General features: G+C 43.0%; 2 protein-coding genes across 6 annotated transcripts in view; one reads left to right on the top strand and one right to left on the bottom strand.

Annotated features, from left to right (window-relative positions):
- Positions 1-5,392, top strand: part of LOC131886883 (uncharacterized) — a 54,679-nt gene extending 49,287 nt beyond the window's left edge. For all 3 annotated transcript variants that reach the window (XM_059235332.1, XM_059235331.1, XM_059235333.1), the window contains 2 exons: positions 1,739-1,907; positions 4,034-5,392. In XM_059235332.1, coding sequence (XP_059091315.1) covers positions 1,739-1,907; positions 4,034-4,245 — 381 coding nt within the window. In that variant the 3' untranslated portion in view covers positions 4,246-5,392. The remainder of the gene's footprint in view (positions 1-1,738; positions 1,908-4,033) is intronic.
- A 3,842-nt stretch (positions 5,393-9,234) lies between these two features.
- Positions 9,235-16,571, bottom strand: part of LOC131886848 (zwei Ig domain protein zig-8-like) — a 38,716-nt gene continuing 31,379 nt past the window's right edge. Inside the window, exons 4-8 of one of the 3 annotated variants that reach the window (XM_059235270.1) lie at positions 12,855-12,887; positions 11,012-11,139; positions 9,933-10,104; positions 9,616-9,716; positions 9,235-9,478 (exon numbers count right to left, since the gene is read on the bottom strand). In XM_059235270.1, the coding sequence (XP_059091253.1) occupies positions 9,476-9,478; positions 9,616-9,716; positions 9,933-10,104; positions 11,012-11,139; positions 12,855-12,887 (437 nt within the window). In that variant the 3' untranslated portion in view covers positions 9,235-9,475. Of the gene's footprint in view, positions 9,479-9,615; positions 9,717-9,768; positions 10,105-11,011; positions 11,140-12,854; positions 12,888-16,571 lie in introns of those variants that run through there. The other 2 variants (XM_059235269.1, XM_059235272.1) reach the window with 2 other exon arrangements.

Genomic DNA, 16,571 nt, shown 5'->3' with positions numbered 1-16,571 from the left:
CATTCTCAATTTTCTGGTGAAATTCTCTTCCATCGAAATGTTAATCTAATCATCAATCTAATATCTTTCCCCAATTGGTGCATAATTAGTGCAACAGTCTCTAACCAGGGAATGAGCTCCTCCAGACCAACCGGTGTTTTTCCAAAGAAGGTCCATCCCCTACTTTCCTTCGTTAGCCGAACTGGAAGGTTCTGCGACAATGCAAAAAAGATTTACATATTTTTCCAATGATGGAGTGGGAGGGAGCACTCGGTCTCAATTTTCTGGTGAAATTCCCATCCATCGAAATGTTAATCTAATCATCAATCCAATATCTTTCCCCAATTGGTGCATAATTGGTGCAACAGTGTCTAACCAGGGAATGAGCTCCTCCAGACCAACCGGTGTTTTTCCAAAAAAGGTCCATCCCCTACTTTCCTTCGTTAGCCGAACTGGAAGGTTCTGCGACAATGCAAAAAAGATTTACATATTTTTCCAATGATGGAGTGGGGTTCTCCCATCTCGGCCCACCCTAATCCCTCTCCTACCTACCGAGAATCCAATCCATGATGCATAAACCCGTGGGCTCGGCTGATCAATGGCGATGACAAACCAATACCCAGCAAAAAAATCACTCATATTTCACTCTCGAACAGGTTCAATGGCAATCCTGAATCTTTAGGACCCTCACTACTCACTCACTCTTGGTCCAGACGCATCCCATCTGAAGTTCAGATCCACGTGGAGGGAACGGATGAACCTAGATCTATAGGGAAAGAAAGAGAGGGGAAGAACCTGACAGGCACTTTCTCCCTCTTCCTGAGGCATGATATGAAATCTAGAGGAACCAGGATGGGCCCTCCTTGGGGCCCTTTTGGGTGTTCCTGATAATGCCCGCGAAAGGATATCGATATTCAAACTCCAGTCTACACGAATACTCTTCGGAGTTCATTCTTTTTGTCTACACTGAATGAAGGGAAAACATGTTTTATTTGATCATTCGTGACGAATCTAAAGGTCAATGGTGTAGTTATCTAAAGACATGATGTGCTCTTGCAGCACAAGGGAACCGTGAATAACTTGCACAATAAATGTATCTTTGAAGCTTCCGGCGCTCAACACAATGCCATTCATCGCGATCCTCTTGTCCTTGACTGGGATGGAGAAAAAGAACACGATGCAATGCAACCAGGAGCCTTGGGTGCACTTTAAACGAGAGGTGTTCCATTTAGAAAAGAACGAAAACTGTTGAGTCGGCACTTCCATTCAGAGCCAATTACGACGAGTCAACTACTCTTAGAAAAGACAATACCCGTAAGGTCCCTTTGAGATAGCGTATTCTCGGTGACCTTAAGAATCCTTTTGATACGCCGGAAATAGCTCTTACATCATCGCTTTTTGCTTCTCATTCAATCCTCCGCCGTATCAATGTTTTGGTATGCGTTTTTGTTCACGATCTGATTAATTATTGTTATTTGCCATAGGAACCTGCCGAGAACTGAATTGGATATATAATGCTTCCTTTGAATTCACGTAATAGTAGTGTACGAGAACCTGCCTATGGGAATTCCCTAAATTTTTACTACTTATTTTTGGATCATGAATGGGATCCAATCAAATGCAACAGAGCCCTGGACGTTGCTTCCGTTGTTCTGCTGCAAAGTGGGTAGGCTAGCGAGTCAAAGAGGGCACTCCCATCATCATTCATGAATTCGATTTTGGATAAGAAATTGCATTTCCATGGCCCTTTTCTTTGCAGACCATTGATTACACATCCCCAAGGGGCGGTATCTCTGTGTTGACATCGTCTTCCTCTCAAGCCACATCTACCTTGATCATCACTTCCGTGGGCAAAAGTGACAACGGGAAATACTCATGTCAACCCGCCAATGCTGATTTGGCCAGTGTCACGGTTCACATCCTTGATGGTGAGTACAAATTAGATCGTGATTTGTGGAGGGGTTGTTCACTGACTACTCGGATAAGGCAGTCATGTTCTGGTCCACTATCCATTAAGACAAGACAAGTTCCAATAGTGGGTAACACGGCAAATCGAGGTTGGTTCGACAGGCCCATCAGCCAGATCTCGTAGAAAAGAGAGACAAGTAATGGGCAGCCAGCCCATACATACTAGGTACACAATAGGAATTGCCGATCCATGCGGGCAATGTATTTGTTGACAGCCTTACCATAGAGGTACAACCTCTAGAGTAACCACCACCCCTGCACCGGGCATCATTGTTGCCACTCATGGTGAAAATATTCTGGTTACAAGAAAGTACGATTGGAAAGTTACTTAATGCATTTTTAATCTATAGCGGAGGGAAAACTAAATTGAAATGATCCACAATGTTCCACGTAGGGTTTCTCAATGGCAGTCTATGTAATTGGATGTCTGAAAATGTTGCAATGGTTCCTCTTGCTTTGATATCTCCATGAACAAAGCATGGGCGTTCGTGAAGTAGTAGAGCAGCTTTAGAGACAAGTCTGATTGAGATTCAAGAAGGAGGCACTCATGGAACGAAACAAATTGGATGGGAATGAGGCCTGTCTGAGCTGAAGAAACATCCTATGCATTCTTCACATTAGCATTCTGACATTCAAGGTCCTTCATTGGTGTTGCGTGTTGTCCTTATTGGATAATCTCAGCATATTAGTGTTCTGCCAACCTAACAACAGACTCGCATATAAGTGATGGCGGCCCTAATATGTACCGTATATGGAACGAGATTGGACCCAATGCGTTTATAGGAGGCACTTAGAGCAAGCATTGCTGAATGTGCGGCGGGGTAACATATGATGTCTTGGAAACAAATCCCTCGTCACTCTCCACCCTCCTCCAAAGCAGTTCCCAATATCCGAAAATTACCTATGCATTACGTTCTTTTCTTGCCTCATTTTCCATGCACTCTACGTTGATGACCTTGTCCTGCAATGGAACCGAGTGAACCCGGGCACGGGGGAGGGATTTCTTCTTTCCTGGCCCCCCAAGAAACATAACTACTGGGGGGGCGATCTCATTTAACTCCTGTCAAAGTTGTTCCCTTTTGGGAACCCTGGGAAATGGAACAATGCCATGGGAACTTAGGCAACGATTGGGAATCTCGTTTCCTTTGTTCAGAGCCTACCATTTCGCTAGTTTACTATCCAACGGGAACTCGAGCTTTACAACAACCCTGTTCGGGTTGGTTACAATAAAAACTAATTTCAATGACGCAAGTGGCCTCTCTGAATGTCAATCTTGCGAGTACTTTGAATGAGGAATGAAAAACGACTCCGTCTGACCTTAAACTGTCTCTTTGGCCTTCTCGTGGTGGGTGAGGAGCTTTGACCACACAAGTGAACAGCAACAATGTTGCTTAGGAATTAGATATGGTCACTTTAAACAAATTACACGGCATTCTTCTCCTCTAGCTGAAGGGAACGGGACTAATGCGATGCCAGATTTTTGTCATTTTCCACATTATTCGAGCCCCCTGACCGCCTTCTCTCCGTCAGTCTTTCAATAGCATCAATTTCCACGGTGAATATCAGGCGATACTTGTCCTAAATAACATTTTCCCTTGAGTGATGATCCACTTTAGGTAGGTTTTTTGAAACCCGCTTACGGTGGGTAATTGATTTATGTCCTGTCAGCGCTCATAGTGGCCAAAAAAAAGACCCACAGTTGGCAAAACAGTAATGACAAAGTAGGCGAAGTTTTTCAAGCCAAAATAAGTCAAACGGGTCAGACTTCTTAATGCTCGAGTGAACTTGCGGTATACGAGGAACAGACAGACAGCTTATGGGAGGAATGGGAGGAACCTTCGCCGACTCTTGTTTACCGCCAATGTAACGTGACAGGAACAAATAGAAACCGGCTTGAAGCTAGGATGGCGAATTCTTTTCACAAGTTCTCTGTTTACCCTGACGTGTTGGGGGAATTCATGTTTGAACGAGTTCAAGTCTATATATGGGAAAAGGCTTTTTATCTAGTCAACTTCAAGCCGACTAAAATGAAATTGTCCACTAAACTGATTTAAATCTTTTTCCCCTTTTCGTGCTTGTTTTTCAGGTGAACACCATGCAGCGATCCATACCAACTCTGCTCTTTCCTCACTAAGACCGGCTTTTTCTGTTTGCCAAGTCTCCATTCCAAACTTGGTGACTTTTCCACCATTTGTCTTGTTGATAGTGTTCCAACTTGGGATGCTCAGGGTGACGATAGGTTGGATTGCGCTCACAACCTCCTCTATCAATACTGTCACTCCGACAAGAACATCGTAATCAGAATAACCGATTAAGAGGACATTGCTCCTTGGGGAATAACTCCTTGGAACCTGGCAGGACAGTAACAAGAGGCCAACCCCGTCTTAAGGAGGAAATCTCTGACTGAATTGGATCTTTTGGCAACAACTGGCGCAGCAATTACTCAGACCCAGTAGAAACGAAGGGCTCACTAACCAGTGGCTCATTAATGTTCGTTAAGGACTTCATTTACCGATGATTGGAAGGAAAACTATCCATCAGAACGCCCGCCAACCATGTGATAACACTCATTCCTCGCTTGACCGTTCCAACAAGCGAAGAACGAAGAAGGCCGATCTTCCTCGTGGACTTTTTTGTCTTCCCTTTTGGACAGAGATTAATTTGGTGGGAAAAAGGGGTCGTTTATGTCTCACCTGGCCTGGACAAGAAGCCATTCCCATTGTTGCTCTTGTCATCGTTGAAGGAACAACAACAGTAGTACAATGTGGAACACGAGAGAATGACCTTCTTCAGATTAGAACTGGACTCTTCTTTGCTTGGCCTGGTATCTACGGTACAGTAGTATATGCGCAACTCGTACACCAACTCAATGTAGACACGTGGAGACCTACCAAAGTATACTGTACACTGTTCACTGTCCAAGTAGGCGAGTGTGTGTTTCTTTTGCCGGCAGGGAACACGGAACAAAAAGTCGAATGAGCCAAAAAGTGAAAAGAGACATGAAAAGACACTCTCTGATGCGAGGAAGAAGAGATGAAGAAGACCTTCCAGGACGCCGTTAAGTGATCGACTTTTTTCCTTACGCAGCCAAAGAAGTTGGCCAAATTGTCCGTACTCTCGTCGATAGACTTGGCGTGTGTGAATGTCACTTCATGTGCCCCGAAACTCGATATGGATGGGAGTATTTCGTTTGAATGTAAACGGATACCACTTGATGGTGAACTCTGATCTGTCTGCATTAAAAAAACAAAGATACGAATACGTACGAATCTCAAAAGTGGCACCAGAGCCGCCAAGACCGCTTGACACGTTTGTTATTGTGTTACATTGTTTCAACCGTGATGAACTGACAATATTTGTTGTCTAACTATGCTTCTAGCGTGTTTCAACTTATCTACATATGCATCTATAACTTCATAAAACCAATAAACTATTGGCCGTTCCATTTTAGGCTTGTTTCCTTCTGGGTAGTAAAATTTCGCGGAAAACGATTTAAACGCCTATCTTTAAGTGGAAGTGATTATTCTTGGCGAGATGAGCTTTCGTTTTCGATGATGGACAAATGTGCTAGCAGATCAACTTTCTCATTGACTGGCTTCATCAAAAGCAAGTCGACTTATTTCTAAACAATAAATCTTGTGCAAAATGCAGCGTTGGGACCAGGCTAAACTCGGGTAACAATTTGTAAAGTCACGCCAAGAATGTTTGCAGGACTTCATGCACAAAATAAATGAGAACGAATGAACGAAATGTGAAAGGAAAAAATCCTGATGACGACAGAGGAAGACCTTCAATGTTTCAAAAGTATATAAGGAAGATATTGGGGATGGTTTAGATGTTGTCACATAATTTGAGTCTCATTTAGTCAGAAATATCAATTTCATAACAAATATGTAAACGTGCTTGAACTTTACTCGCCAAAAGAATTAAGGTAATGTAAATCATGGAGGTCTTAAGCAAATTCGAAGGCAACCGAATTGCCGAAGCAATTTCACGGCTTGAAATCACGCAACCTCCGCTTCAATTTCACTCCCCCTTGGCCCTCATTCAAAAGCTGAATTAATTGAAGTGATCCATGGAGGTCTCAATTTAACTGGAGGTCTATCCAATTGTCGCCGTATACCCCGGTAGGCTTTGATCTCATTAGGAAACGGGGCTAAAAAGATGAGTTAGGCCTTACCTTGGATCGGTTTTCACCCTCCATCCTGTTTAAGAGGTTACTGCTGATCATTTCCAATCAATATAGTCCAATTTTCACGTATATTGTTGTTTAGAATTCAAGATGATTGACATTGGAATTCCAGGATCGTGTAGTAGTTGGCCCCTTTTTCGCTCTGTAGTTAATAAAACACATCTGATTCACTCTCAAGCGTGCTTAGATGTTTCTGGCAACCACTCACATCAAAAATATTTTGGTAGGTTACATGAATTCTTGTCAGTTGTAATTTTTATTCGAACAAGTCAAATTTCATAGTTCGTCCATCTTGCATCACTCGTTTACCTCAACTTAACTTGGACAGCTGAAAAACTTGAACAATACGAAAAAAAATCCTGGTAGACAGTAATTTCTCCAGCTACAGCTTAAAATTGGCCATGTTCCTCTCTATAATTTCGAACGTTTATGGCGAGGGAATTTACCTGGCTTAGAGAGCGTGACCATGATTTTTTCAGTTTCTGATCGTGAGGTTGAGTTCAATGGTCTCTAAAATTTCCGTTATACTATTAGGGTACGTTTGGCGGCGTCAAATATGTCAAGTGTAGCGTCGTCCATGAGTGATCGAAATCCAAAATTGGTCAATCCATAGTTTATAGTCAATCCCATATTTTAGCCTCTCAATTATCTTGACTTGTTATGGCCAAATATTATCGTGTGATTCCGGCCATCAGGATTCCCACAGTTCGGTTACAGGTTTAAGATTGGTTGAATTTGCAACTTTGGCCAAAAACGAAAAAGGAAGATGTGAAGTACGACCAAACTATTAATTGCAAAAGGCCATACATGATGTCTACTCGGCTTTTTCTTTCAGTCTAAGACAATAGTTCGCGAGCCCAGTTATGCTATAGGCTAGCTCCATTGGGTTTGGGCTGGGTTGAATCATAGTAAGTTGGTTTTGAGCGGGGCCTGTGTCAAACCTTGGGGCCTAACGTAAGGCAAGGACACTAAAGCTATCTTTAGAGTCCCTGTGTAAAGTCACCAAGAACGTTTTGACATTTTGGTCTGGGCTGAGCCCCGGGCTAGCCCTTGCGTTTAATATTCACTCATTTCCAGTTGGGCTCCAGCCCATTACATATCTAGTTTTAAGATTTCCGTGTCTAGAGGGATATATAAGGAAAATTTGGTCATAGAAAATGAAGTTACCTCAAAGATAGTATTAAATGCAACGAACGCCAAGTTTTTGATGGAATTGCAAAAACTTCTGTATTGCACAGTCCGTGCATGATTAAACCACATAGTTCAGCTCAATTTGTGGGCTGCTAGTTGCTAATTTGTCCATTAAACGTTAAGTTCATGTTTAGTTAGAGTCGAAAATTTGGTCTGCACGTCACCCAGTCGGTTACTTGTAAATGTTTCCATCACATCAGAATATATCAGCACTTGAACAATTTGTGTGTTGCTCATCAAAAGTACCATTTGAGCATGGGACAAGAAATTTTCGAAGAAAACTTCCTCTAGAAAATTCTGATACCTGGAGATCACCGATCAACAAAATCAGTTTCTTTTTCTTATCAGGTATACTTTGGAGTCATTGCATATTTGCGCTTCATGTCTTGAATCCAGGTATGTAATTCATCATGATTTTTATTTTTATTGTAACTTACGATGGAGTTTTATTCCCAAACCTGTGCACTTAAATTTTTTATTATCTCCAAATGGTTTTGACCATTTGGGTGAGTTGATAAGTAAGTTTTTGAGTTGATAAGTAAGTTTTACTGTGCAATTCAAATAAAAAAAAATCAATTATTCTAAAATAATCGTTTTTCAAGAACTGAATATTGCTTTTTAGAGCCTCAAGACTAGCACAAGACTGCAACAAATATCTAGCATTGGAGAAGATAAAACCGTGCCGCATTTGATGAATAACCTCGTTATATTTGACTAATACCAAATCAATTTAGGTTAGATAGTCCATTGTAATCTCTAAAGTCCAGATCTACTCAGTAGATATGAACACATTCGAAATGCATCCATCAAACGATGCCATTAATGTCCAACCTTTAGTTAACAAATCCTACTCATTCATAACTAGGGAGTAGCAAAAAGTGCAAAGCAGCAAAGCCCTTTAGAGATAAAAAGTGCAAAAAGGCCCACAGTGTAAGAAAAGGTACAAATAAGATTAACAAAGAAACCATAACCAAATCCTTATTTCAAAGCACTGCCAATTTGAAAGGTGTCTTCTTAAGAAGCCAAGTCTATCCTCAATTTCGGACAAAAAGACAAACAAAATGTTTATCTGGGGTCAAGGAATGGTTCCCCTTGCGTTTTTTCTTGGACTAGATCTGCAATTTTGGTCTGATTGAAGAAGAAAGGGGATAATAAAGGCGAAATGTACAAATGTGTAAAAAGTGGGCCTTAGTCACGAAACTTCTTTTTACACAATATTGATGGTGTCATTGTATCATTGAACAAACTAGCGAAAAATACTTTGTTGTAACCAACCACTACAAACTGCATTATCTGTGCGTTCGGTTATCAGTACCCTACTGGTTCAATTGATACCCAAGTGTCAGCATTTGGTCCCTGGAACAAAGACCCTTTGGCACGCTGACGTTTCTTTGGCTCCGCTCTTCAAAGTTTTCTGTATGGCGGTTTTTTGCCCGTTCTCATTCATTGTTCTCGATTCGATTCGATTCGTCTCAATTAGCACTCGACACTGTCCAAGATTCATCAGAGAAGTGGCGAAAAGCGTGGATGGTTCTTGAAACTTTTCCAGGAAAGCTTTTGTGCCTCCAACTGGAAGATTATAAAATCATTCCGAGACATAACTTGACATCTCTGCGACGCATTGATTCCCAGCCAAATTCAATGCAACCCTCGATCTGGTTCACGTGAAATATCTGGCAGACAGTAAACCACTTTTGGACCCTGGAATGCAATTCATCAATCTTGTCCCCCCTCCCTTGGACCTCGAACGGCCAAAAATGATCAATTAGAGCGACAATTTGAGCTTACTCTGGAGATATGGAAAAGAGAGGAGAGCCGGAAAGACAATTTGTCTGTGCCAAAAGTCGACAAGATTGACGTCAATTTGGATATGAATCGCAATCTATATTAAAATCCCGGCAAAGTCTTCCTAGTACGTTATATTTCATGGAGTAAACAAAGAATAGTGATTGGGTGACAAATACATATTTCATGGCATGGATAAACATTCAAAAATGAAATTGGATTTCGATAATACTGGCATGTAGCGCCAAACCGAGGATACCTCATTTGGTTCTTGGGTTCAAATCGAGGGATGGTCTTTCAAGTTCCATCAATCACGTGGGAACTTGGAGAAACTTGGAACGTCTCAATCGGACAACTTTTTCACTGAAAAGATCAATCCACAAGTAGGTCATTTTCTTTTTAGTTTCACCACGGCCTAGTTTCATATGCACATAAGTACGAACAGTGTATAGCAAAGACAGCGAAAGTAGCAGAGAGTGGAAAGCCCAACCAACTCTTACCATGATATGTCCCAAGGCCAATGAGAAACAGATCCAGATTACTGGGGTCGACGGCCAAGAGCGATGGGCTGAATTCGTGTGGAGGGATTGGTAATTATCTCCTGGAGGGGAAACAGAGAAGAACGAGCATGAATCCCAAGCGAAAGATAAGGTCCTCTTCAAAGACAAATGGTCAGCTGATAAGTCAATCCCCTATTCCAAACTCATTCGATTTCGAGTGGGGTGCAAGGGGGGAATGAAACGATCCAATACGCACTCGTACATACGTATGTACGTGCTCAACATCCCCGATCTACGCCCTAGATCCCATAACTCACCATGGATGACGTGAACCTTGACGTTGGAAGGAGTGACCAGATCACCTGCTCGACAAGTGTAAGTGCCTCCATCCTCGGTTCGAGCTTGCTGGATAATCAAAGAGCTCACCGTGGTAGCGGCTTTGTTGGTGAGCACACTCACGCCACCGCGGGTTGAGGTGTAATCAATGGGCTAGAAAGAAATTGAAAAGAAGGAAAAAAGTTACGAAAGTGCCATCATTTGATCGACATAGTAAGCCAAAGTCTGGGTCTAATTCCACCGAGCGGATTCCCGGAGTCAAAAGGGGGCCTTCAACTTTGATGTTCCAAAGGCTTATCTTGAGCGATGATGGAATGCCCTAGCATTCAGTTACAACCCAGGGGAATTGGGGTCAAGCACTGATTCCTCTGTGGACGTGTCTTCTTCGTTTACTTAGATGAGCTAAAACATGTGCTCCGTTTTTCCTTGCCTTCCGTCCTTACTCACTTACTTACCCATTGGAGGGTCTGACCGCTGAAAGTCAAGATGTTCCCTCGCTTCAGTCACTATTTTGGCCCAGTGGAACACAAAACATGTCAAAGCGAACTGATTCGAAGGTCCGCCTTCTCAAATCAGGTCCCTTGAAAAACACTAACCCTGAAAGGCTTTTCAATCAGACGGCTTTCTTCCGGTAGAATCATCCACTATTCATCAATGTCACCTGGGTTACTGCTGAAACACTCTGTGGGGGTAATCCCTAAGCCTTCGCATATTCAGTCATTGAGAGAAACTTTTTGCTCCCTGCTCTCGCTAATGGATTGGCTTTTGTGCAAAATTCATCTCCAAGTAAGATCTCGCTTGCCCTTGGGCCCTCAAACTTTATTCCAGGCATAGATATGCACGCCGCTCTCGCAACACAAATACTACAGCACAGCCCTGCTTGACTGACGACCCAACCCAATGATTGTACAGGTACGTGACGGTTTTCCGTTTTGCCCACCGTTCCACCGTTTGCATTTGATGGATAATCTGGGGAGGCTTTTCTTGGCCACCACCAGTCCCTGAGTTCCTAAAGGGTGTTTCGTTTAGAAGTGTAGCATGATGCCGATACCCTACTTACATGCCCATTGTGTTGCCATTGCACGATACTCGGTGGTCCAGGTGTGTGTTGAACGATACAGGTGATGTTGATGGTGCTTCCCACATCGACGAACATCTCGGGTTTCCCGAGGATCGTGGCCACGGGCACTGCAACAGTCAGAAAACAAGATGGACCCGTGAACAAAGTAAGCTCGTTAAAATCTGGCAAAGCCTTGCGATAATCCTTCCTCAGGACATTTCCCGAAACTCGAGCGTGGAGCAAGTTCGCATTATTTGACAAGTTTTTATTGCAACGAGTGGTCGTTGCGAAGTTATTCACGGATCATAATCACTGCTAAGTTGAGGCTGGTTTACGGACGAGTTGTGTGGGTCTCTCAATGTGGTGGACCTTTCTATTGTACTTAATAAAGACTCAAGGTGCAAAAGGATGATTTTGAAAGGCAGCTGAATCCAACCAATAATGGAAAGAGATTTTTCCCTTCCTTCGGGGTCAGGCTGACAAAAAGAAATAAACCAAGAAAAGGCGAAAAAATAGTACTAGGGGTGAGATTGCAGTTTTATTTATCTGCATTTGGCGCAGAGTTGCCATCGATAAGATTTTTGTTGGCAGTTGACACGACCACTGAGGACTGTTGTTGAATATTCTGAAAAAATTGGCAGCATTTACTGGTCTAGTCATAGTCCCAAGCACGAAGAAGGTTGGCCTTGGTTTCGATTGTTGTCAAAAAGGTTGGCCAATCTGCTTCAACTCTGTGTTCGACAATTTGTACAGCAAAGCAAATGAATGCACTTCGACTTGATAATGGTACCCGAAAATAACAGACCGACGACCTCGTGGTTACAATCCAATTAAGGATTGGTTCAAGGTCGTCCCCATGAGCTCTCCACTTACCGAGGTCCGGATGGTTATGCTTTACCATGCAGTGAATAATTAGTCTCAAACCAGGCGAGTTAGTTGCAACGCGCAATTTTCTGCAAGCTATAAATTCGTTAGACCGAGGGAGTGGGATAAGTTCATTAATTAATTCGGCGAATTTTCTCGTCCTCCTTGGGGGTGCAGAAAGCTCCAACCTTTTTGTAAGCATTTTTTTTCTTCACATTTACCAACTTCCCTCGTCCAATGTTGGTTTAAAAGGTCAGGAATGTCAGCTCACCAGATTTAAAGGGGAAGAATGTAAAAAAAAGACCGAGCAAGCCTTGTACTTTGTTTTGCATAACAAGTTTCTTAACATGAAAGGCCTGTCAAATGGAGGGCTAATGATATGACAATAACGAACCCCAACGACGGCATTGGCTCAAGCCTCAACGAGCTTCAATGGCTCACTTATTACCACGCAATTGTAAGAAGTGCGCCAAAAGTGATGCTCAAAACTCACGTTGCTTGGGTCCAATGGTCTTCGATGTTGTTGTCGGTGCTCGTGGCTCTTCAATGTAATTATGAGCTCTAAAAGAAGATTGTGCTCGCAGACAAGAGCGATCTTGAGACTCTGAACGGGTTCCTTGGGCCCGAGCATTGTTACGTTGTTGTACTGTTGGATCGTTGAGTGTGGAATGTGAAGGGCGCCTAGTCTAAAATCTCGTCACAACCAACAACAAGACAACTTGCAAACAATAAAAAAAGCCAGGGAGAAAGGGCCCTTCAACCCCATATAATAAAGGACCAAGATGATTAAACTTGAACAACACCCAGACCCCCCCCACCACGGCCCCATTTTGTCATCACGACAAAAAAAACCCAAGATGATCCGGTTCAGCCCATTACACCATTTCAGCCTTAGTCTGCCTCAAAGTTGAGCTTCATTTGAAGTTAGTATGAAATCAAAGCACGCGGCAATTGTTAGGGAACACTCAGTCTGGCTTACCACTACCCAGAACCCGGATGGGAGTGGCGGGAGCTAAAAAGACGAAATGGAGCCATCAGTGGCTAGTCTGTTGAATGAAAGAAACCACTTTCATTTTCCCTGATTTACTACAACACTCATGTGGACGGTTGTCTTTCTCGTTTTGGGGGACATTTTCCCTTTTCTCAAGAGAGATCAATTCCAGCGCATTAACATTATCAGCGTTTCCAATTGAGATTGAAAGACCCCTTTAGTTTTTCCCACAAGTTTCGACTTCGCACTCACCCGAACGAAGACCAATGACCGAATGGAGCGAAGAGCACTTTCCATTCCATTCCCAAGTGATCTCAATGAGACTGAGACATTTCCAATTTTTTGTCGAAGGCAGCATGATCACACTGAACACTTAATCTCATAAATTCTCGCCATCTTTGTTCTTGCGCGAGTTCAGGTTTACGGCCGTGTGCTTTATTCGTGTGTATTTGTTTCGCTCTCAGATTTCTATTATGTACGGTGCACCTGAATGCTTGGGAACATATTGGAACAGATGTTGGCACCCGGACCTAGGAGCGGCTCTACATTGCACTATTTCTTCATTTGAAAACAATGTTCGGGACTGATTTATGAGCCTACAAATATTAGCCTTGATTTACTCGCTTCTGCGCTCTCTTCTAGTGTGTTCTTGAGGGCATATTTCTTGTCGCCATCTCCAATTTAGAGGAACTAGATCGAGGATGGGACCACTTAATGTGGCTACCATTAAGCGCCATCCTCCTTGGATGCTAACTCGCCACACTTGTAAATGAGTGTTCCAAGGTGCATACAGTCACTTGGAAGCAGGGAAACCTCAAGGATACTCCTCCTTGTCTCCACATGACCAGGGATCTTCTTCAAATGGTATGCACATTTCGACTTAGGGAAAACCAGCAAATCCTACCAACATTGGCAGAAAGCATGATCTGAATTTTAACCACTTCAATATGTATGGGCATATTTACCAATAATGGCGTGGCTTCCGCACACGCACACACATACACACACACACACACCTCTCCCAATTTGCAGATGTGACTAAGAAAGGGAAGAGACTTGGGGTCGATCCCCGTCCTTTCTGTCCCTTTCACAATAGACTACTCAACCGTTGAACGGCATCGGAATTCGGATTTGGCATGTTATTGTAAAGAATGAGCCCATCAGTTGGCGAGTTGGCAAATGATCAGAATTGAGCTCGCAGTCTGGGCGGGCCCGGATGGAATGCTCGTCGGCGGAAACCCAGCGATCAAGGAGTCTCCTTAAGGTCTACATAGTTTTGGTAGAAACTACAGAAGCTATCGTGGCATTCAGGACACAATGGATTTACTTCGTTTTTATGGCCCTGTTTGATGCGACCGCGGCCGGCTGTTGTGGTTCTCTTGAGACTGGTTCACCACAAAATTCAAATTTTCCACCTTCGAACAAAAAAGTTCCGCAATGCCCAATTGACTTGAGCCAACTGCTTCACGACCAGTCTTCAGAGCTTTGACAAATACTATTCAACGTGGAGCGTGACTGGAACAAGACGGTGGTGCCAAGGACGTGCGTGGATTTGGTCGGCTTTCGATTATCAACACGTTAGCGCGATGCCAGCCTCACGCTGCATTTTTTGTAATCCAATTCCGCGAACCACTGATCAGAGAACCAAGATAACGGGGCCAGGGGTTATCACTTGTCCATCTGAAGGCTTAAAAGGCACGAACGCGGCACGAGTTTTGTCAGTGGCCTTTTGAGCAGTTCTTTTTTTTCCGAACAAAGGAGTATGTTGTACATAAAAGAGCCCGTAATGGGTATGAATCGTAATACTGTGGCTCAAGTAGGCGAGCGACCAGACTTTGTGGCTAAGGCCGAAAAAGGTCACTGAGCTGAAGTTCCATGGGAGCAGGCCATTTACTTCAATCTGACTTCTTATCGGCTTGTTTTTTTTCCCGCCGACACAACATGGAAACAACCTTCGGGGAAAACACACCCTAAGTCGGAATGACCAAATTGGAGATTTTCGTGGGAAAGCTAATTCTAAAATAAAATTTAGACTTCAGACCACCGAGTTTCCGTAGCAACTCTGATCCGCCAATCCCAAGAGAGATTTTTGGACTTATAACCCCCTTCATTGGAAAGATCAATCCATTTGAGGATAGAATAGACGAGACGTTGTTGATCCAAGTTCCAACAGGATCCATATTTCAGCCTTTCTTTGAGGCTGAGAGCTCGAGTCCTAAGATATGCGATGACTCGAGACCTCAACCAATTCAAGAAAGAAAAGCACATCTTTGGCCTGCTTTATGTAAACGACCGTGAAAAAGTGCTGCCCCGACCGATCGGAAAGAGCGTAAACCTTTTCCAGTGGAAAAAATCAAGTCAGCCTTCACTCCCACCAGATTCGGAGAGCGTGTTCATCATGCGCAGAGATTTAGTACGAATGAGAAAACCTTAAATCAGACTGATCATCGCAGACAATTCCGACCCAGGATCGTGCACGATGAGACGGAGAAGAACGTCTTTTGTCCAGGAGAGCGGTTCGATTCACTGGCAGTGCGAGTGGCCTCGAAAAAGGTCTAATTTTCCGCCCCATTCGCCCGGAGTCTTTGAAGCCCTTCTTTACTGGCCTTCTCCTTTTACCCTTACGAAGCTGGGCTTCCTCCTATCTTCCAAGGGCTAAAACTTGAACACTGAATGTTGAGCCAAACTGAGTGGTGGTGGTGGTGGTGGTCGGTCTCGATGACCAACACCAGACGTGTGCACAAGGCCAGACATTTGATAAAAATGTGTCAAAGCCATTGTGTATTGGCCATGATTTGATAACGAAAGAGATGTGTACTACATAGATGTGTCATTCGTCATAGTTAGGTAGAAAAGGATTAGACTATTCCATTCGCTATCACTATAAAAAGTATCGTATTAACTGGAGTAAGATAGAGTCACATGTCAAAATTATGAGACAACCTTAAAGTTCGGCCAGCTTTAACGAGGCCTTAAAGATTTGGACAGCTTTGACAAGCTTCTATGAGCCCCTTGGTAGAGTTTTGAATTTTTGCGAGGTCAAGGCTTTGCTACATTCCAATTGACTTTAGAGAATTTGTGCTTTCATGTTTTAAATAAATGAAAGAGCTTATCATTTCATGTCCTTCAAAAGAGCGTTTGTTTGTGGCGACAGTAACTATTCGTACCGGATGTGCTTCAATCTTCAAAGCTAAGTGAATACACATGCTCTGGCATTAGGATGAGTTCATTCATTTGCCAAGATGGTGCTTGAACTGCCCTTGATATCAGATCTGGTTAATATGTAGGCTTCAGATTAGTAACATTGAACATTTGCACATGAACCTTCTGCTTCTTGGGCTTTGAATGAGAACCAAACAGGTAACTTCAATCTCTGAGTTTCATCAGGCTCAAGGCTAATTTTGTCATTATTAGGTAATGCCGACGAAGGCTTTTTTTCCTCCTGAGAACAATTATAATTTTATTACGTCTCTTTTTCAGTTTTGTTAGCGAACTTCAACCGATTAAAAAAACATATCCTTGATTTGGAAATTGAGCCATTCATCCTCGTTAAAATTCTGTCCTAAAAGTCATTATTATAAAAAGGCCCATAAAGCTGGTCCAAAGTCATGAGAATAATAGATCATTCTATCCGTGAGTGTACATTCATTCATTCGCAGGCAAGACGTCCTTGAAACGTGGAACCTTGGAAATGTCTCACAGAAA

This window comes from Tigriopus californicus, chromosome 9 (assembly GCF_007210705.1).
Source record: "Tigriopus californicus strain San Diego chromosome 9, Tcal_SD_v2.1, whole genome shotgun sequence".
Taxonomy (NCBI): Eukaryota; Metazoa; Arthropoda; class Copepoda; order Harpacticoida; family Harpacticidae; genus Tigriopus; species Tigriopus californicus.
This window is presented reverse-complemented; position numbering and strand designations above follow the sequence as displayed.